We start from the raw sequence: 22708 nt of genomic DNA, 5'->3' as shown, positions 1-22708 counted from the left end.
AGACAGCTGTGCAGCGTGTTCTGAGGTAGTTGAGAGTGTGTGTGTGTGTGTGTGTGTGTGTGTGTGTGTGTGTGTGTTGAATTGCACAGACATGCATCTGTATTACAGCACACAGTGCATGTGTTTGTGTTTAAAGGCCTTTATGTCTGTTTAGCTGATCTCATGTTGCTTAAATTATTCCTTCTGATTTTAGCATGACCAAGACTTTATTATATCCATCAGGATTTAACTTTTCATGTGTACACTGAATTACTGTTCAACTTCTGAGCCACGAGAATCATTTTCTCCCCCCAAATCCAAGCTGAAAAGCAGCCAACAGGCAAATACAATTTTCATCTATTTTTAAGTGTCTAAATTCACCTCCTCTGTGGTGTGTAGAGGTTACCGGTCATCTGAAGGGGGGTCATCCACAGAAGCTGTTGTGAACACAGAAACAGATGTCTGGAGCTACCTGAGGGACCAACACCCCCGATAGGGCATATATATATTCTTCAACCAGGGGCAAATATGCTGCATCTGTGTATTACGACCTTGAACAGCTGTTGCTATTTTTTTAAATGAATACATTCGGATCAATATTAATTGCATGCATGATTTCAAATGTTAATTCTATCATACCAAACATGCATGCTTGTAATCACATTATATATCAACCATAAATGTCATTTTTACTACAGCTAAAGTTTGGATGTGTTGAATATTGAATTCATTTTTGTCTTGTTTGATTTTCTGGATCCTAATTGATTTACATCAGGCTTTGCATCTGCAAACACAGTAAATGAACTAATTACTGTGTCCTTGCACAGATGATGTTCCTTATTTCATTTTATCTCTCCTTGGCTCTGCATATGTGCATTCACATATTTGTAATGCTTTCTTCGCTCATGGTTATCTAATCTGTTTTTAATTTAATATACCAGTGCCCTTGTATTCAAACAGTCACTTTGCCTGCTATGCTCAGTACTCAAGAAGGAGGAGGGGTATAGCAGTGTGTGTATTGCTATGTCTGCATATGCATTCATGCAGCAAAGTTCCTTCATCACTGCTTTGCCATTAGGCAGAGCTTTTTCACAGCTCAACTCACAGCTTGCGGTGCTCCTACTCACTTTGACCTGAGCAATCCAATTATTATTAGGACTCTCGTCACACACGTGTGCAGCCACAACATCACCAGGCAATTTCTATGAATTTTGATGTATGTTTACAACACAGTATGATAATTATAATGTGTCCATTTACATTTTTATAAATTCAAAATTCTTTGTAAAACAAGATTAGAAGTCGTTCCTTGAACTGTGTTTTGATGCAGTATAAGTACTGAATTAGTCTAAATGCTGATCACATACACTGTTTATTTGTAGGGGAACAGGATGTTTTCAAATTGTGAAAAGTGCAGAGTAAATGTTGGTGAGCTCAAAAGCTAGTTTACACCCTCTGCCCCAATACAACAATAAGAAACAGAACAGATAACAAACATATGTGAATATACCATGACATGTATTATTGAAAAAATAAATAGGGTCGTGTCAGCTGACACGCAGTTTGGGTCATTGTGGTTTAGTAGCAGCTGCAGAGGCCCATTTCATCAGGCTCTTCTGATGTTCTTCCTTTACCTGTGCTGCTGTATGTTCACCATAAACCACCCTCTCATCTCAGCAGCCATAAATGTCTCAGAGGCAGAAAAGCACTTGTCCCACTCCCCTCCCTCCTCCTCTGCGGCTGAGATGTAAAGCAGATTGTGCTTTGAAAGCCTGAGTGGCTGTGAGAGTCTGTGTAGGTGATTGTACGCAGAGCTGAGAGGTGGGGATGATGGAGGAAGAGAATAGGAAAAGATGAAAGGGGAGGGAAAGTACAGGAAGAAAGGATGAGAAGAGCCATCATGAATATAAATGTTACAGTGAGAGAGAGTATAAAGTAGAGAGGCAGACAGTGATAAACATTCTGTAGTTTCCTAATAACTGAAACCCTCATGCTTATAGTGCCATCCTCTTTGAGCCTGCTCCTGCCCCACCTCTATAAGGATCCACTGATTAGCTACTAGAGCTGCTCATCATTCTGCAGCCATCTTGTGATTGGCTTGTGTCCCAGCAGCTCCCAGTGTCTCATTGGACAGCTTACAGATGCCGCACAGGGGATGCAGGGGCTGGATTCTGTGATGGTCTGAGGCATTCGTCTCCCTCCCCCTTCAAACAACACAGCACACGCTGGGATCTACTCATCTCCTGTGTTTTTTATTTGTCTTTTTTGTCGTAAGGAGTGCCCCTTTTAATCTGCTGCCACCCTGTTTGTGCAGTTGATAGTTGTAAAATGGAGGACATGAAAGTAAATACTTGAAGATCACTGGCATGTTTCTGCAAGAAAGATACTGACAGTGCTAAGGTGCGCATGTGTCACCTATGCTGTAGGTGCATCATGTTTTCAGGTAAGCACAGGGGATTCTGCTGGTGAGCTGCACATGTGATTGTTGATGTATAGCCCCCTCCTCTCTTCTGGGACCAGAGCGACGGCAGGGGGAAGGGGAAGGGGGTGCGCAGAGAGAGTACAGGGGGCTAAAGGCTGATGGCCAAGAAATCTGGAGGTGCTTCACAGCATCTCCTTTTATGGACTGCACCAGCTGTCTAAGAAGATAAAGAGCAGCATAACAAAACAGTGAGCTGTAAACAAGCACCCGGCTTCTTCACCGCATGTTTTCATGTTTTGTCTTTTCTTCATTACTGTTATGTTTTTTGTGGGCTAACTACTTTTCTGTCTTTAAAAGTGGCTATTTGGTTAAAGTTTAGTCAGTTTATATGATCTCATCTTGCCGTTCACTTTGGTGCTGACCCCTGAACTATCTCTGTGGGTCAAACGGACCAGTGTGTCATTTGTGTTAAACATGCTGCCTCTGTGTGTTCCAGCTTGTCGTCGACAGGCGTGGGTTTCATCCTGGTCATTGATCGCCGGCAAGACAAATGGGCGGCTGTTAAGGGGACCCTGCTCCGTATTGCAGTAAGTTTGCCTTTGTGTCTGCAGATGTGACCATGCACTTTCTTCCTGCGTGCATTGTAAGTGTCTTTGTGTCTGTGCGTCTATGCGAGAGAGAGGACCAGGGTTTGAGCGGCACTGGCCTTGCACCCTCACCCATGGGGGGAGCAGGTTTGTCAGGCCACAGAGAGGTGTTGGAGCATCCCTGTCTCTTTTTCGCAGCTACACCACTAATATCATCACCACCACCTTGGGGGGTTGATATGAGCCAACACCACCCTTGAACTCTGTCCCATCACCATCACAGCGTGCCATGTGTTTCCATAGCTACGGGGCAAAATAAACAGTCACATACCAGAAAAGACAGAAGGAGATGACTTTTTTTTTTTTTTTCCACTCATTCATTTAAATATCACTCATCTCTTCAAGTTGATTTATTAATAACACATTTTTTGAAGAAAAAAAAAAAAAAAAAAAAGCCTTAACTTAATTACTTTAGATGAGTCAGAAAAATTAATGGACACCTAATTCTCAGCCTATTTTACGATCTATCCTATTAGCCTCCTAAATTTGAGTCTTTTTTTTTTTTTTTTTTTTGTACTGTGTTGAGCTGCTGCATATTTTTGCTACATGTTGTCTCTCTTCCATTTAGTGCATCATTTATTTTCTATTTTAATGGTTCATCTAACCATGTGACATGTCACCATGTTGCTGAATAAGAGGAATCTAGCTGTTGAGCATCAGAACTAATCATTTAATTTCCACCTTCTGGTCCTTCTCACTGTTTCAGTCCTTTCCTTTGGACAATGAGCGTATCTATATCTTTGTGTGTGTGTGAGAGAGAGAGAGAGAATCACCCCCATCATATAATCTCTTAGCATATTTTTGGGGATAAAACAATGGACAGTTGACTAGCACCCAGTTTTTAACAGCTTTACCAGCTTCACTCATTGCAATGCCACCATTATATTCCCTGCCAGTGTAGTGAAGACATGTTTATTGTTGTCAATTTATATTGTTGAACATTTGAATTTTTCAGAAATATTGTATAGAATAAAAATGTTGAAGTCATTTAATACTTGTTTTGGACAGATCCTCACAGGTGTATCATTACTGGCAGAAAAATAATAAATCAACACAGAGGGCTACACGAAAAGATGAAACGTCTGTGAGAATGAGAGATGAATATCACCACCCACTGTCTCCAGAGACATGAGAGACCCACTCATTCATTTCGAATTAAATCAAGCTTTATTAATCCCACAAGGGGGACTTTTACGGGCTGACAGGCTGGTAATAGGGGGCATTCAGTCATCCCTGCAATAATGTCCTGTTTGGGGTGATTCAGCCAGCCTGCTAAATACATCATGATGGAAACTGGACTTTCTAAGCTGCTGTTATCTGTGTACAGTGGAGACTAGCTCATGGTCTATATTCAATCATATTCAAAGCACACTGATGTATTTGGGTTATTTAGTCGGTGGGTACATGTGTGTGGATCTGAGTGAGAACGTCTCTGCTGTTGAGTGGATCTCTTTGTCTTGTTGTGTCTATGTATATGAGCACACTTGTGTACACATGTGCTTGTGTGAATGTGGGTCAGTGTGTTTCATGGAAAGCTACCCGTTGCTGTGCATGGCTGAGTTTGATCTGATGACAGACACGATGTGTGTTTACAGGCTGATCCTAATGAAGTCTACAGTGTTGGTCCCTAAAGCATACCCCCCTCTCCTTCATTTATCTGGCTCTTCTTCGTGTGTGTGTGTGTGTGTGTGTGTGTGTGTGTGTGTGTGCGCGCGCGCGCGCGCGCGCGTGCGTGCACGTTCATCTCAGTCTGACAGTGACAAAGAACATGTAGACCGTGACCACAACTGCCAGTAATGACAGATCTGAGCAGCATGGTTGAATGGTTACAATATACATTATACATAGATATTCTGTATTGTTTTTGTTGCTAACAAATCGCATGAAAAAATCAAAATCAGCAGTGAATTAGTCTCTTTCACTACTTTCCTACTTCTCTACCCTGTCTGGGGCCTTTACCCCTAAACCCATTCTTTCCTACACAAAACAAATCAGTGGGCGTGAATATTTAGTTTAATCTTTAAAGAAGACTAAATAATCCCACCCGTGTGGTGCTAGTATTGCTACGTCAGGTGTGTTTTGGTCTGACACAGACAATGCTGCTACAGGCCTTATATTCCCTTTTTTTTCCCCAGAGAAAATAGTGGAGGCAAAAAAACCCATATGGTGAGTGACCATTTTCAACACAATTATTCTCTTTCCACCGGGTCAGCAAGGACTAACACTGAATTGATTTAATAATTCCATTAACGGTGCAGATCTTAAGCCTTTTTTTATTAACAGTGTTCATTTTTATTTTTGCTGAGAACAGCATTCTTCAACTCACTTGGGGAGGACAGCTAATCAGGCAAAGCATCGGTTTAGGTCATTAGCTAATTAAAGCTGCTTTAATAGTTGCATTGCCTCAGGCGGGGAGATCCGTGTCCACCCTCAACCATCATCCAAGTGCTTTCACAGCAGTACTTAGTCTGTCGGTGTCAATCCGGACATTTAAATTGGCGTTTTATTTGTTCTGTTGGCTGAGTTGAATGTATGGTGGATACATAGCATGAGAAATGAGGAAAAGGGGATTCATATGGATGTTCCAAAGTGTCTAGTAAAGCCAAGTGATTCTTTGCTTTATGCTGAGTATGCTTGTTAGAGATGACTATTTAATTTATACAGCCCAAAATCACAAATCATAAATTTGCCTCTTAGGGCTTTAAAAAAGTAAAACGTTTACCCTGTGCATCATTCTGTATTAACAAATGCATCAAAACTATGTTAATTTAAATCCTAACAATGCCAGCTGGGTAGACTGTAATCATGCCTGTGCATATCTATGAGCTGGTGCTGGTTCTTTCTGCCTTGTTATTCATGCAAAGGCATCTTGGGGACATGAAGATTAATGTCCCTGCCACAGGATCCCCCGCATCCCCCACTACCTTCCCTATTCGCTTGTACTCCACACACTCCATGTGCATGTTCGAATGTGTTTGAGTGAGAGTTTTCATGTGGGAGACAGATGCAGAGACAAAAGGAGGGAATAATATAGAGGAAGTGCTGGCTGTCAGCAAAAAAGAACAGGACACGTCTGGCTGAAGTGTGATGTATAATTGACTCACAGTGGAGGAGGATCCCTTCTGCTTTGTTACATCGGTGACAGTCTCCATCTACTCCCTAATTTCAGGGCTCCTTCCCAGGGAACCTCCAGCTGGTCCTGGTTCTGAGGCCCACCACCCTCCTGCAGCGCACACTGTCCGACATCCTCTTCAAGTTCAACAAGGATGAGTTCAAGATGAAGGTGCCGGTGAGTGGAGTCACTCTCCCACTTGTGGAAACATTGTGTATATATATCACACAATGATTAATATTGACATTTGATCTTATTTATAATCAGATGACATATAGGTAAGAGTGTGTTTCTGTCTCAGGTGATCATGCTGAGCTCTATAACTGAGCTGCACTCCTACATCGACCGCACCCAGCTGACCCAGGAACTCGGGGGAACACAGGAGTACTGTCACGAGAAGTGGATCTCTCACCGCACTGTATGTACACTGTACAGTACACACCACCCTACACTGAATTACTAGCATGGGCAAAATACACACAGTCATTACAAGGAGCCTTAAAAATAAAATAATACACACAGTGAAATGAGTGCACGTAAAAGGTGAGAAATACAAATAACAATGAAATAAACAGGAGACAAAGAGACTTCGTCAGATTTAAGAAGCTCAGGCCAAGATAGATGAGAGATAGACAAGATGAAAGTTGATTGAACAAAACATGTTTCTACTTCAGGGTGGAAACCCTCCATAAAAATCTTCACTTCGGTAAAATCAGAAAAATGACCAAAGATGCTGAAACAAAATATTCAGTCAATGAAAAATACCCTCATGTCTCACTACATCAGCATCATACTGCAGCACCTGAATCTAAAAAATGAAGGCACTGCACATTTTCTTGACTCATCACAAACATGCATGTAGACAGTCTCTGTTGTGTCTTGTATACGTCAGGCTATTGAAGGCTTTGCGCTGATGGTAAAGAAAACGGCACAGATCCTGCAGTCATTTGGGACTGAGCTGGCTGAAACTGAACTCCCAAATGAAATCAAGGCCACAACCATCCTGCTCAGCACACACACCAACAAGAAAGAAAAAATGAAGGTAACTATTCATATACATACACACCTTTGCTTTGCTTCTCTGTATATTTCTACATACAATACATCATTTATCTGTTTGGATTATCCTCAATCTGTCTCGGTGTGTCTGTAGGAGGATCTGATGGTGGCTCTGGGTCAGGGTAGCAGGCTGTTGGAGAGCATCAATGAGCCTGTAGTACGAGACCCTGACCACAACATGAACCAGGATGAACTAGAGAACCTAGCTACAGTGCAAAGGTTAGAACCACAAGAGCTCGTAGTGCTGCAGGATGGCTGTTCTTTTCTTGTCTCCATTTCATACAAATTAGTGCTGTGAGTTTCTTTCGCTGTTGATGAGGAAAAGTCAGTGTTTTTAGGTCAACAGTTTTCAACACTGCAGTGACTTGATAATATGTTAGTTGGACTAAAAATATAGTGCCACTATTGTTATACAGACTGTCAGTGGTGTATCTGATTTAACAAAGAGTAAAGCCAGGAGACTTTGGAGTTATTTGATGGCAGGTAATTTGTTCGTGGCGTCTCATCTCCTACCGTCAGTATAGTTTTAGTAACACTTGCCAAGGCAGTGTGCTTTGAGGTCAGCCAGTATTTTGAGCAGCACTAAAGGCACTGATTCCCTTGTCAACAGGCATTAGCTTTACATAGCATGCACACACATAAACACAGGAAAAATATCCAAATACCTCAGTCAGCATTTGTAGTGCATTTTGTACTTTATTCATTCTCCCCCACTGCATTTTTTTCTCTACTCAACTGCCTGCTTTTTTACAGTCTATCTCCATCTCTGTCTCTTACTGTTCCCATCTCTTTCTCTGCTCCTCTGTCAGACTGCTGTCTCAGCTGGATGAGACAGAAAGGGCTTTCGATGAGTTCTGGGTGAGGCATCACACCAAACTGGAGCAGTGTCTCCAACTGCGCCACTTTGAGCACAACTACAGAGAGGTGAGCCTCCGTACTAGATCTCAGTCAACATGATCCCTGTTCAAACCTGAAAACTGACTGAGGTGTTTCTGCTGCAGGTGAGGGCTCTGCTGGATCAGGTGTCTGAGAAACTTGCAACCTTCTCTGAGGTTGGGATCAGCCCAGCCCACGCTGAACATATCTTCTGTGAACTCACCACCTATGAGGAGAGAGTCTGTGTAAGTAATACCTGACCCCTCACAATCAAAGCTTTGTCCAACCATAGCATGAATAGCTGAATAATATTTTGGTTTGTTGAATGCACAGTTCTGTTTGTGTCTCTGTTACAAATCATCTAATGTCACTCCAATAATCCTGACAGGTAGACTTTTTGTCATCAGGAGGTTGGAAAATAAATAGAAATTTAGCTTGTAATACCATTTTACATTTTGTTATAATTTGTCATCATATATCATTTTGTCATCACAATCATATTCATAATACCGTGCATATGACAGTGTCTATATAGTAGCTTCCTGAATAAGGTGTGAATGAGCAGTTTAATTAACAAAGCTGAGTGTAATGCTCTGCCAAGGCTGCACAGTCATCTAAATTTAAATTTAGATAATTTGCATAATCTTTTAAATGGTTTCATTCTAATCTGGATCTGAATCAAAATATACATGTGAAGCATGTTGATGATGGCCTTTATTCTCATAGAGGAACTAAGAGGAAAGTGATCTTTTTGGGAATATTAGGGCTTTGCACAAGAATTGATAGTGCAAAAAAATTTCATTTCTAAATAGCAGTGTCTTTGGGTAAAATCCCATAAAATGTAGCAGTTTATGTTCATAGTTTCCTAAAAATTTGGTCACAATTGCACAGTGGACTCAAAAATATTTGGAATTTATGATCACAAAAATTCATAGCCAATATAGGAAAAATGTAGAGAATATGTAAAGAGGAGATTCCAGATTTCAGGCTCATCAGGATGTGTAGCAGATTTGGTTAAAATCAGATGAAGTTTGCTAGAGGACTGGTGAAAGCACCCTTGCAGAGGTAATTACTGTCACGCCATACTGCTCCACAGGAGGTGATGGACAGAGCCTTGGCCTTGTCTCGTGAGGGTGATGAACTCATCCAGAACTCGCACTATGCTGAAGACTCCATTCAGCCCAAATGCAACGAGCTCAGAGCGGTCAGCGAGAGCGTGAGCAGCAGCCTGAGGGCCAAGAAGGACCATCTTCTCAAAGCCATGGAGCTACATCAATGTTTGGAGAGGGTGAGAAGACAACACACAGACACTCCTAGTGGAGTTTCCTTGTCTTGTTTCTGACCCCACCTTCTGTCATCTCCAGGCTTCTAAATGGGTTGATGACGGCATATACCTGCTGGCATCTCAGCCAGTAGACAAGTGTCAGTCACACGAGGGGGCTGAGTTAGCCCTGCAGGAGCTGGAGCGTTATCTGGATAACGCAGGCCAGAACCAGCTGACAGACCTCAGCACCATCTGGAAAGAATATGAGGCTGTGCTCAACCAGCAGTTCAAGGTAAGAGGACCAACCAAAGAAAACGTATGTTGCACTTTTTAAACATCACTCTGTCACTTTTAAATAGATAGTAACAACTTGATGCAGTTATTGTAAATAGATATGACCATTGTCCATTGAACACTGTTATTGTGCACATCTGTCTAACATCAGTATGGTATCAGGTCTCCACTGATTGTGGCACTGGTTTATTGATTCTAATATACTAAACAAATGATCACTTAGTTACTTAAACAAGCATCAAATATTAATATGATGATGTACTGACACTGCTCTGATGACTTCCTGTGTGTCAGGACCAAGTGGAGAAGATTTTCCAGAAGCAGGTATCTATGCAGGAGATGTTTGACAAGAGGAGGGTCAGCCTGAAGAAGCTAGCAGCCAAACAAACCAGGCCGGTGCAGCCGGTAGCCCCCAGACCAGAGGCCTTCATCAAATCCCCTCTCAGCTCACCTGGTCAGTTTCCACACAGCCACACATGAGCCATTTATTCTACACTGTGTAAAGTCTTTTCAGAAGGATTTTATGTTCTTTATTCTTTGCATGACCACATTGCTATTTGCACTATGTGTAACCCTATACATATATTTCACGTTATCTCACTTATAGCATATACTGTAGAAATTTTCATTGTAGACACAAATAACCTAGAAATTGTAAATGAACAATAGGTAGGTCGACTTGTGAATTCAGAAACATTAGAGATTTCTCTAACAAGAAATGAAAAATGCTTTATTCTACTGGCTGTTTCATCATGAAATTCTTTGCATATAAGGTTGAAAATTCTTGCTATTGCTTTTAGCTTATGCATAGCAGGACAAAGCTTTTATTTTATATTTTGTAATATAAAACAATGAATATGTTAAGACTATTAAATCTCTAAAACCATATCATTTAAAACATTTTTTTCATAACAAATGCAAAATCCCAAGATGTTTGCAGCATTATTTATCCATGTGTGAAAACACAGACAGTGACAACATGAGAAATAAACAGTATATTGTCTGGTACAGATGCACCATTATAATGATCACAATTTATACTTACTTTATTATGGGTCGGTGATTTCCAATAAAATAAAAAGCCAAAACATTTCTTGTATCTGTACAAGAAATGTATCACTCAGATGATCTTCAGAATTACAATATGTAATTATATATACGTATGTAAATATATGTGCAATGCTTCAACTATTGCATTGGACTGATGCTTTTAATAACCTAAAAATGATGACTCTGTTTTCTCATCCACAGCACACAGAGCTCAGCAGGAGAAACACTGCTCAGAGTCGGACTCTGGGACCAACTGTGAGAAAGTGAGTTCGTGTCTGCGCACTGTCTGTCCACTTGTTCTGTTAGGTTTGTATTGTCTGTTGCTTATCATGCTGATCCTATGTTGTTGTGTTTTTTTTTCCCCCTCAGGGAAAAGGCCAACTGCAGAATGGAGACAATAACAGCAGACATGCTTCTCTGTCAGAGGAGGAGGAGAACCTGGCAGTGCTCAGGAGGTGAGGGGATCAGCTGCCGCTCTTTCATCTGTAATCAAATTACACGGCAGATGGACTGTGTGAAAAGTTATCTCATTATCTATAGGGCTGTGCATCTATTTTTTCTGAATCCACCAAATCCTTTATTTGATCCCTCTTCTTTTTGCCTCTGTGCCTGCCTCACTCTCTATCCTCCCTGTCTACAGGCACGTGATGAACGAGCTGCTGGAAACTGAGAGAGCCTATGTAGAGGAGCTGCTCTGTGTATTGCAGGTGTTTATTCACTCCACAGAGGGATTCATATTCTGTTAGTCTTATACCTGTGCCTGAAATTTCATGTTTGCGATTGTGTGTTTCTCACAGGGTTATGCCTCTGAGATGGATAATCCAGCAGTGTCTCACCTCATCCCTGCTCCTCTGCAGAACAAAAAGGAGATTCTGTTTGGCAACATGCCTGAAATTTACCACTTCCACAAGAGGTGAGTGAGCGCCATCTGGCTGTCATTGATGATACCTACGCTGTGACTGTGACATTTTGCAGGAACAGCATTTCAATCAATCTTCTTCTTTATCTTTTGTCTCGCTCTTCCTCATACTTTCTCTGTCATGATTTTGTTGTTTCCAGGACGTTTCTGAGAGAGCTGGAGTTGTACACCGACTGCCCAGAGTTGGTTGGAAGGTGTTTTCTACAGAGGGTGAGTGAATTTTGAGATTTTCAGCACAGATGTGAATACAGTAGTGCTGCTGATGGGGTTTTCCTGATCACAAATCATTTGCACTTCCTTCCTCAGATGACAGACCTGCAGATCTATGAGAAGTACTGTCACAATAAGCCTCGCTCTGAAAGCCTCTGGAGGCAGTGCTCAGACTGCGCCTTCTTCCAGGTGAACAGACCGATGGATAATTTGCTCTTGAGCTTTATGTCCATCTGTGTGTTTTATTTAACATAATTCTTTTCTGTTTTGTTGCCTCAGGAGTGTCAGAAAAAGCTGGAACATAAACTGGGTTTAGATTCTTATCTGCTGAAGCCTGTTCAGAGGATCACCAAATATCAGCTGCTACTGAAGGTATCTTACTGTCTGTTACCGACAAGTCAACTGGTTTGTTAAATTGTGTTTTCTGTGGGACTTGAGTTCTTTTATCCATGTGGTTCTTATTTACATTTTCTAACTACAGGAAATGCTGAAGTACAGTAAGGGCCGTGAGGGAGCTGCTGACCTGCAGGAGGCGCTGACCTCCATCTTGGGCATCCTCAAGGCCGTCAATGACTCCATGCACCTCATCGCCATTACAGGATATGAGGTTAGACGTTGAACAGGATCCAGGCTCATCAGTCACAGAACAGATGCTTGATATACGTCACCAATAGAAAATGGAAGACAAAGACATGCTGAGCGTAGCCTTTGAATAAGATATTGTGTGAAAGCCAAACTCATCTGTGAAGTGTGATGTCCAGGGATGGTCTCACTCGCTTGATGGTCTCAGTCGTTTAAAGAAGGAAATGATCATCAAAAAGGCAGAGGCGAAACTGTTGCAGTAAAAAGAGAAAAGCAACAACAAAACTGGCCACACGTTAAATATTAACTAAGAATACAAAATCAAATTGTATACTCTATATAGTTCTCAATAAAAACTACACACAGCATTTACCCAGTAATCACAATACCAAAATAGTCCAATGGGATAAAAGAGTAGTATCAGGCATGATCTTTCTTTTTCAGTGTCACTTCATGTGTGATGATTATTTGTGGCAAATATTGTTGAATTTGGGATAAAAGAGATCTTGTTTTCAACAATAAATCTGTTAGAGCTGTAACAATTAGTCGATTCATCAATTAGATGATCAACAGAAAATTAACAGCCAACCATTTTCATAATTGAAATAATAACTTAAGTCATTTTGTTGGTTCCAGCTTTTCAGGTTTGAGAATTTGGTGCTTTTCTTTGTCGCGCATGACTTGAAACTGAACCACTTTTGATTTGTGGACTGTTGGTCAGACAAAACAAGACATACAGTATGGACATGTGTACTTGGTAGCGGTTTCCAAGTGTAGAGACATTATTCAGAGGAAAGACACAGATACATTAAATGGATCAAAGGTCAAGTTGTTTAAACAATGTATTAATATTTAAAATGATGGCCTCTATACAGTATTTTAGAACATATGCAGTATGTGGTCAATCAGCTCCATCTTAAGACATCTTTTTCTTTCTCAGGGTAATCTGAGTGAGCTGGGAAAGCTGCTGATGCAAGGGTCATTCAGCGTGTGGACGGAGCACAAGAAAGGCCATGCCAAGGTTAAGGATCTGGCCCGTTTCAAGCCCATGCAGAGACACCTCTTCCTCCATGAGAAAGCCCTGCTCTTTTGCAAGAGGCGGGAGGAGAATGGGGAAGGCTACGAGAAAGCTCCCTCATACAGCTTCAAACAGTCACTGAGTGTGAGCATCTCTACACTTGTGTCATGAACAGCCATCCATTTGTATTAAAAAAAAATGTTACATTTTTTACCTGGCTATCTTTTGTAACAGATGAGTGCAGTGGGCATTACTGAGAATGCAAAGGGAGACAACAAGAAGTTTGAAATCTGGTGCAACTCAAGAGAAGAGGTTTATATTGTTCAGGTAATTAACACGTAAAAATTAAGAGTCTGCTTATATTCAAACTTTTTCTAATTGTCAAAAATCCCATGAAATGACCAAAATGACAAGTATTCTCTATGGAGTCAAAATCTATTTCCTCTGGACTATGCCAAAGGGACTAATTTTTGTCCAAAACATATTAAAAACAGTCAGTCACAGTGTTGCATTGAGTGACATGTTCCTTCACTACAACTGCTTATTTTGAGTCACTCCCTCATTTATTTCCTGATGCCATAAATTCTCACTTGCACTTATTAATCCTGAGGCTGAAAATGATCCCCAACAATTTACCATTGTTTTAGTAATGTTTGGTTTTAGGAAATTACTGAGCCTTTTCAGGAATGTGCTGCAAAATAAAGACAGGGTTTATGTTTTAAGTACAATGTACTGTATTTTAAAAATGGGGCTGTCTATCTCCTGGCAACAGTGACAAGCGTTACACAGTTTACACTCAGCCTTTTTAATATTTAATTGTCCTATTTCAGGCACCAACAACTGAAGTAAAAACCACTTGGGTAAATGAGATCAGGAAGGTTCTGACAACTCAGCTGGAAGCATGCAGAGGTACAGAAAGAGGTTAAACTTTTTCTTTTTTTTTCAAATTAATGTCCAATTTCAGGTCATGGTTACACTAATATCTATTTTTAACCAGAAACTGTGAGACTAATGATTTAGCTGTAATGATTATGAAAGTACAATTCTTGTTTTTGTTTACATTCTCCCTCTGTGTTTCAGAAGCCAGCCAGCAGAGGGCACCAGACCAGGTTTTCCAGTTCCCCCCTGTGCCCAGTGCAACAGTAAGTCTCAGGTGAGTTTCATTTGTGGTGGCTTTTTTAAAAGTGAACCCTAAGTAATCAGTCTTTTGGCCAGTCTTTGCAGAGACTGTTCAAGATTCTTACGTTCCACTTTTGTTTCCCCACAGTCCATTCAAGACCGGTCAGAAGAGCTTTAAAAAGGGAGAGGAGAAGAAAGCTGAACCCTGCAGCCCTGATGTCAACTCCTCTTCTTCACCAAAGCCCACAGGAAAAGGTGAGACTAAGAGAGATCCTGTGAGACGGATGCAACACATCTTTTTTTCTTTTAACAAATCTGCCTTTAGCATTTGTAGTACATGTATGATACTAACTACACTTACCACTGTACCTCTTTGCTTCCCCTCTTCTGATGATAAAACATATCTTTCTCCCTCTATATTGATTTTCTTCCTTTACACTTGGTTAACTTTCCTTCTTCCTTCCTTCCTTCTTTGTGTACGTCCTGTATCCTTGTTTTTCCTCTGTCTCAGATGAGGCTGTGACAAGCCCTACCTCAGACAGAGCTGCTGTGGCTAAAAAACGCTTTACTTTACAAGGCTTCAGTAACCTCAAAGCTCAGAAAGGTAACTGCAGGTCATTATTGATTACATATTCAACACATCACATCATCTTCTGCATTTGTACAATTAAAAAGAGAAAATTTCCATTTAGTGGAAGTCAAAGACTTTTGTATTTTGAGTAATTTAAGCAATAGACATTATGGAAATATTCTCATTGGCTTTCTTGCTGAGATATCAATGACAAGTTAGATACCACTCTTAAGTGTGTGTGGTGATGGCAAAAAGAAAGTTGCAGCTCTCTGCCATGAAATAATCCACAATTTGTCACTTTTTAAACTTCAGTTTCTGAACAGATTAACAGAATGGATATATGTAACGTGTTAGTTAGTAAGCTTTAGAGGTGGCAGCAGGTGGTGTTTGCTACCAAAGGCGCAAGTTTGGTCTCAACATTGGTAGGGACGCAACAACACCGCCACCCATTTTAAAACAAAGAGATTGACTTTTTAATGCCTTCAACAAAACAGTTTATTAACATAACAAGATATTAATTTACATTCAGAAATGCCCATGCGCAAATGTAATATATGTATATGTGTTGCATTTTCATATATGAAATATATGTACATATGAAGTAAAATAATGTTTTTAAAGTAAAGCCTATATTTGTAAAAATGATATATGAAACCTCTTAGAAATTGGAACAATATCATATATTGACATGTATGTCTACCTAAACATGTATTTTAGTATGTCTGTTTATATTATAGACATTATGTCACATATATACATATCTATCCCAAAGCCTGTGAGAATATGTTCATATTATGTATATGTATGTATGTATATGTTATAAACTTATATCTTCATATATACAGAGAATGTATATATGTCATAATAAGATATCCTCTTTTATGTCACACATATTGTAACATCACTCTTGATATAGGGACATATATGTCAAATATATGTCATAAGTCATAGAATAGTAAGGCAATAGAGTTGCCAATTAACCTAATGCGCATGTCTTTGGACTGCGGAAGGAAGCCGGAGTACCTGACAATGATCCACACAGTCACAGGGAGAACATGCAAACTCCACACAGAAGGCCCCAAGCCCGGGCTTGGAACCCAGAACTTTCTCACTGTGAGACGAAAGTTCTAACCACTGCTCACCGACCCACCCGATAAAGAAATCATAGTATGATAAGGCATAAAAAGTTGTATTGTATAATGGCATAAAAACGTCATACTATAATGAGTCATAATTCCATAATTGAAAAGGTTCTGGGTTCGAGCCCTTGGCCTGGGGCCTTTCTGTCTGGGCCTTTCGTTCTTCTGACTTTTTTGTATCTTCAGTACGATATTTTGACTTTTTTTTTTACTTACTATAACACGACTTATTATGCCTTACTATTCTATGACTTACTGTACAATGTTTCTTTTATGCCTTATGACATTTTATGCCTTACTATACTGAGACGTTTTTGTGACTTTTTATGTCTTACTACAGTATGACTTTTTTGACTTTTTATCCCTTACTATACTATGACGTTTTTATTCCTTACTTTACTATGAGGTTTTTATGACTTTTTATGCCTTACTATACTATGACCTTTTTATTCCTTACTATACTGTGACGTTTTTATGATTTTTCATGTCATACTACAGTATGACTTTTTTTACTTTTTATGCCTTATTATACTATGTAGTTTTAAGACTTTTTATGCCTTACTATACAATGTCGTTTTTATTCCTTACTATACTATGACTTTTTTAGGACTTTATATGCCTTACTTTACTATGATGTTTTTATGCCTTATTATACTATCCTTTTAATGCCTTAATATACTATGACATTTTTATGACGTTTTTATGCCTTACTGTACTATGACTTTATTATGACGTTTTTATGCCTCACTATACTATGACATTTTTATGCCTCACTGTACTATGCGTTTATGACTTATTTTGCTTTACTATACTATGACGTTTTCATAACTTTTTATGCCTTACTATAGTATGACATTTTTATGCTTTACTTCACTATGACGTTTTTATGACTTTTTATGTCATACTACAGTATGACTTTTTTAGGACTTTATATGCCTTACTTTACTATGACGTTTTTATGACTTTTTATGCCTTACTATAGTATGACATTTTTATGCTTTACTTCACTATGACGTTTTTATGACTTTTTATGCCTTACTATACTATAACGTTTTTATGACTTTTCATGTCATACTACAGTATGACTTTTTTAGGACTTTATATGCCTTACTTTACTATGACGTTTTTATGACTTTTTATGCCTTACTATACTATGACGATTTTATGACTTTTTATGCCTTACTATACTATGACGTTTTTATGACTTTTTATGCCTCACTTTATGACATTTTTATGTCTTACTATACTATGTCTTTTTTTTGCCTTACTATACTATGACTTTTTAATGACTTTTTATGCCTTACTATACTATGACGTCTTTATGACTTTTATGCCTTACTATGCTATGACGTTTTTATGCCTTACTATACTATGACTTTTTTATGACTTTATATGCCTTACTATACTATGACTTTTTTATGACTTTTTATGCCTTACTATACTATGACGTCTTTATGACTTTTATGCCTTACTATACTATGACATTTTTATGCCTTACTATGCTATGACGTTTTTATGCCTTACTATACTACGACTTTTTTATGACTTCTTATGCCTTACTATACTATGTCGTTTTTATTCCTTACTATACTATGATGTTTTTATGACTTTTTATGCCTTACTATACTATGACGTTTTACGCCTTATTATACTATGACGTTTTATGCGTTACTATACTATGTCTTTTTTTATGACTTACAATACCATGACGTTTATGACTTTTTTTTGCCTTATTGTACTGTGACGTTTTTATGCTTTACTTCACTATCACGTTTGTATGACTTTTTATGCCTTACTATACTATGACGCTTTTATGACTTTTTATGCTTTACTATGATGTTTTTATTCCTTACTATACTATGATGTTTTTATGACTTTTTATGCCTTACTACAGTATGACTTTTTTGACTTTTTATGCCTTACTTTGTTATGACATTTTTATGCCTTACTATACTATGTCTTTTTTATCCCTAACTATACTATGATGTTTTTAACTTTTTATGCCTTATTATACTATGACTTTTTAATGCTTTTATTTACTATGACGTTTTTATGACTTTTTATGCCTTACTATACTATGACGTTTTTATGGCTTACTATACCAAAACGTTTTTATGCCTTACTATGCTGTCTTTTTTATGCCTTACTATACTATGACATTTATGACTTTTTTTGCCTTACTATACTATGACTTTCTTATGACTTTTTATGCCTTACTATACTATGACGTTTGACTTTTTTTGCCTCACTATACTATGACATTTTTATGACTTTTTATGCCTTACTATACTATGACGTTTTTATGCCTTACTTTACTATGACGTTTTTATGACTTTTTATGCCTTACCATACTATGACATTTTTATGACTTTTTATGCCTTGCTATAGTATGACATTTTTATGCTTTACTTTACTATGACGTTTTTATGAATTTTTATGCTTTACTATACTATGTCTTTTTTATGCCTTTTTATGCCTTATTATACTATGACGTTTTTATGCCTCACTATACTATGACGTTTTTATGCCTTACTATACTATGACGTTTATGTCTTTTTTTGCCTTACTATACTATGACGTTTTTATGACTTTTTATGCCTTGCTATAGTATGACATTTTTATGCTTTACTTTACTATGACATTTTTATTTATTTTTTTATTTTTTTATTTTATTTTATTTATAGAGCGCATTTCATGCACAAGGCAGACACAATGCGCTTTACAGCATACAACAAAACAATAAAAAAAAAAAATAAATAAAAAAAACAATACAAATAGCACAGAGTAGACAAGCGCACACACACACACGTTCAATCAAACGCTGTTAAGAGGAGAAAAGTTTTTAACCTATTTTTAAAAAGATTGACTGACGGGGCAGTCTTTACTGCCTCAGGCAAACTGTTCCACCTGCGTGGGGCATAAACAGAAAATGCAGCCTCCCCTTCCTGAGTTTTGGTGCGGGGAATGACTAGTGTACTAGTGTTTGTGGACCTGAGGGATCTTACTGGTGTGTAGGTAATTAGCATGTCTGTTAGGTACTGAGGTGCAAGACCATTTAGTGCTTTATAAACTAACAGGAGGACTTTGAAATATATTTTTTTTTTGATGGGTAACCAGTGCAGGGTTTTAAGAACGGGTGTGATGTGTTGATATTTTTTTGTACCAGTGAGAATACGTGCTGCTGCATTTTGAATTAATTGTAATTGTCGAATGCTTGTGTTTGCGAGGCCAGTGAATAGGCCATTACAGTAATCTAATTTGCTAGTTATGAATGCATGAATTAATTTTTCAGAGTCAGGTTTTGATAGAAAACTTCTTAACTTAGATATATTTTTTAGGTGGTAGAAAGATGATCTTGTGATGTGGTTAATATGACTCCTGAAGTTTAAATTGCTATCCATGATTATGCCAAGATTTTTTGCAACAGTTTTACTCTCCAGGGAGAGGGACTTGAGGTGTTCAGCCACTCTCAGTCTTTGAGTCTGTGCACCAAGACATTTTTATGACGTTTTTATGCAATATTATACTATGACGTTTTATGCCTTACTATACTATGACTTTTTTATGACTTTTTATGCCTTACTATACTGTGAAATTTTTATGACTTACAATACCATGACGTTTATGACTTTTTTTGCCTTACTATACTGTCTTTTTTATGCCTTACTATAGTATGACTTTTTTATGACTTTTTATGCCTTACTATACTATGACGTTTTTATGCCTTACTATACTATGACGTTTTTATGACTTTTTATGCCTTACTATACTAATACTTTTTTATGACTTTTTATGCCTTACTATACTATGTCTTTTTTATGCCTTTTTATGCCTTACTATACTATGACGTTTTTATGCCTTTTTATGCCTTACTATAGTATGACATTTTTATGCCTTACTTTGCTATGATGTTTTTATGACTTTTTATGCCTTACTATACTATGACGTTTTTATGACTTTTTATGCCTTACTATACTGTCGTTTTCATGCCTTACTATAGTATGACATTTTTATGCCTTACTATATTATGACATTTTTATGCTTTACTTTGCTATGACGTTTTTATGACTTTTTATGCCTTACTATACTGTGACGTTTTTATGCCTTACTATACTATGACATTTTTATGACTTTTTATGCCTTACTATACTATGACGTTTTTATGCCTTACTATACTATGACTTTTTTATGACGTTTTTATGCCTTACTATACTATGACGTCTTTATGCCTTACTATACTATAACGTTTTTATGCCTTACTATACTATGACGTTTTCATGACTTTTTATGCCTTACTATACTATGACGTTTTTATGACTTTTTATGCCTTACTATACTGTCGTTTTCATGCCTTACTATAGTATGACATTTTTATGCCTTACTATAGTATGACATTTTTATGCTTTACTTTGCTATGATGTTTTTATGACTTTTTAGGCCTTACTATACTATGACGTTTTCATGACTTTTTATGCCTTACTATACTATGACGTTTTTATGCCTTACCATACTATGATGTTTTTATGACTTTTTATGCCTTACTATACTATGATGTTTTTATGCCTTACTATACTATGACGTTTTTAGGACATTTTATGCCTTACTATACTATGACGTTTTTATGATTTTTTATGCCTTACTATACTATGACGTTTTTATGACTTTTTATGCCTTACTATACTATGACGTTTTTATGACTTTTTATGCCTTACTATACTATGACGTTTTTATGACTTTTTATGCCTTACTATAGTATGACATTTTTATGCTTTACTTTGCTATGACGTTTTTATGACTTTTTATGCCTTACTATACTATGACGTTTTTATGACTTTTTATGCCTTACTACACTATAACGTTTTTATGCCTTACTATACTATGACGTTTTCATGACTCTTTATGCCTTACTATATTATGACGTTTTTAGGATTTTTTATGCCTTACTATACTATGACGTTTTTATGACTTTTTATGCCTTACTATACTATGAAGTTTTTATGACTTTTTATGCCTTACTATAGTATGACATTTTTATGCTTTACTTTGCTATGACGTTTTTATGACTTTTTATGCCTTACTATACTATGATGTTTTTATGACTTTTTATGCCTTACTATACTATAACGTTTTTATGCCTTACTATACTATGACGTTTTTATGTCTTACTATACTATGACGTTTTCATGACTTTTTATGCCTTATTATACTATGACGTTTTTATGCCTTACTATGCTATGACGTTTTTATGACTTTTTATGCCTTACTATACTATGACGTTTTTATGGCTTACAATACTATGACGTTTTTATGACTTTTTATGCCTTACTATACTATAACGTTTTTATGACTTTTTATGCCTTACTATAGTATGACATTTTTATGCTTTACTTTGCTATGACGTTTTTATGACTTTTTAGGCCTTACTATACTATGACGTTTTCATGACTTTTTATGCCTTACTATACTATAACGTTTTTATGCCTTACTATACTATGACGTTTTTATGCCTTACTATACTATGACGTTTTAATGCCTTACTATACTATGATGTTTTTATGACTTTTTATGCCTTACTATACTATGATGTTTTTATGCCTTACTATACTATGACGTTTTTAGGACTTTTTATGCCTTACTATACTATGACGTTTTTATGCCTTACTATACTATGACGTTTTCATGACTCTTTATGTCTTACTATACTATGACGTTTTTATGATTTTTTATGCCTTACTATACTATGACGTTTTTATGACTTTTTATGCCTTACTATACTATGACGTTTTTATGACTTTTTGTGCCTTACTATAGTATGACATTTTTATGCTTTACTTTGCTATGACGTTTTTATGACTTTTTATGCCTTACTATACTATGACGTTTTTATGACTTTTTATGCCTTACTATACTATAACGTTTTTATGCCTTACTATACTATGACGTTTTCATGACTCTTTATGCCTTACTATATTATGACGTTTTTATGATTTTTTATGCCTTATTATACTATGACGTTTTTATGGCTTACAATACTATGACGTTTTTATGACTTTTTATGCCTTACTATACTATAACGTTTTTATGACTTTTTATGCCTTACTATAGTATGACATTTTTATGCTTTACTTTGCTATGACGTTTTTATGACTTTTTAGGCCTTACTATACTATGACGTTTTCATGACATTTTATGCCTTACTATACTATAACGTTTTTATGCCTTACTATACTATGACGTTTTTATGCCTTACTATACTATGACGCTTTTATGACTTTTTATGCCTTACTATACTATGACGTTTTTATGCCTTACTATACTATGACGTTTTTATGACTTTTTATGCCTTACTATACTATGACGTTTTTATGACTTTTTACGCCTTACTATAGTATGACATTTTTATGCTTTACTTTGCTATGACTTTTTATGCCTTACTATAGTATGACG

The 22708-nt window shown here is 37.4% G+C and overlaps 1 protein-coding gene across 15 annotated transcripts in view; it reads left to right on the top strand.

Annotated features, from left to right (window-relative positions):
• Nucleotides 1-22708, top strand: part of mcf2lb (mcf.2 cell line derived transforming sequence-like b) — a 60364-nt gene that overhangs the window by 18584 nt on the left and 19072 nt on the right. For 7 of the 15 annotated variants that reach the window (XM_056389251.1, XM_056389247.1, XM_056389250.1 and 4 more), the window contains exons 4-27: nt 2898-2988; nt 6218-6337; nt 6462-6578; nt 7053-7202; nt 7314-7438; nt 8029-8143; nt 8221-8340; nt 9192-9383; nt 9460-9651; nt 9948-10107; nt 10905-10966; nt 11073-11158; nt 11344-11410; nt 11501-11616; nt 11763-11832; nt 11929-12021; nt 12112-12204; nt 12314-12439; nt 13355-13576; nt 13667-13759; nt 14263-14353; nt 14513-14585; nt 14700-14806; nt 15063-15155. In XM_056389251.1, the coding sequence (XP_056245226.1) occupies nt 2898-2988; nt 6218-6337; nt 6462-6578; nt 7053-7202; nt 7314-7438; nt 8029-8143; nt 8221-8340; nt 9192-9383; nt 9460-9651; nt 9948-10107; nt 10905-10966; nt 11073-11158; nt 11344-11410; nt 11501-11616; nt 11763-11832; nt 11929-12021; nt 12112-12204; nt 12314-12439; nt 13355-13576; nt 13667-13759; nt 14263-14353; nt 14513-14585; nt 14700-14806; nt 15063-15155 (2774 nt within the window). Of the gene's footprint in view, nt 1-2270; nt 2423-2897; nt 2989-6217; nt 6338-6461; nt 6579-7052; nt 7203-7313; nt 7439-8028; nt 8144-8220; nt 8341-9191; nt 9384-9459; nt 9652-9947; nt 10108-10904; nt 10967-11072; nt 11159-11343; nt 11411-11500; nt 11617-11762; nt 11833-11928; nt 12022-12111; nt 12205-12313; nt 12440-13354; nt 13577-13666; nt 13760-14262; nt 14354-14512; nt 14586-14699; nt 14807-15062; nt 15156-22708 lie in introns of those variants that run through there. The other 8 variants (XM_056389249.1, XM_056389254.1, XM_056389248.1 and 5 more) reach the window with 5 other exon arrangements.

Source organism: Seriola aureovittata, chromosome 11 (assembly GCF_021018895.1).
Source record: "Seriola aureovittata isolate HTS-2021-v1 ecotype China chromosome 11, ASM2101889v1, whole genome shotgun sequence".
NCBI lineage: Eukaryota > Metazoa > Chordata > Actinopteri > Carangiformes > Carangidae > Seriola > Seriola aureovittata.
Note: the sequence above shows the minus strand (reverse complement) of the source record. Positions and strands in the feature narration are given on the sequence as shown.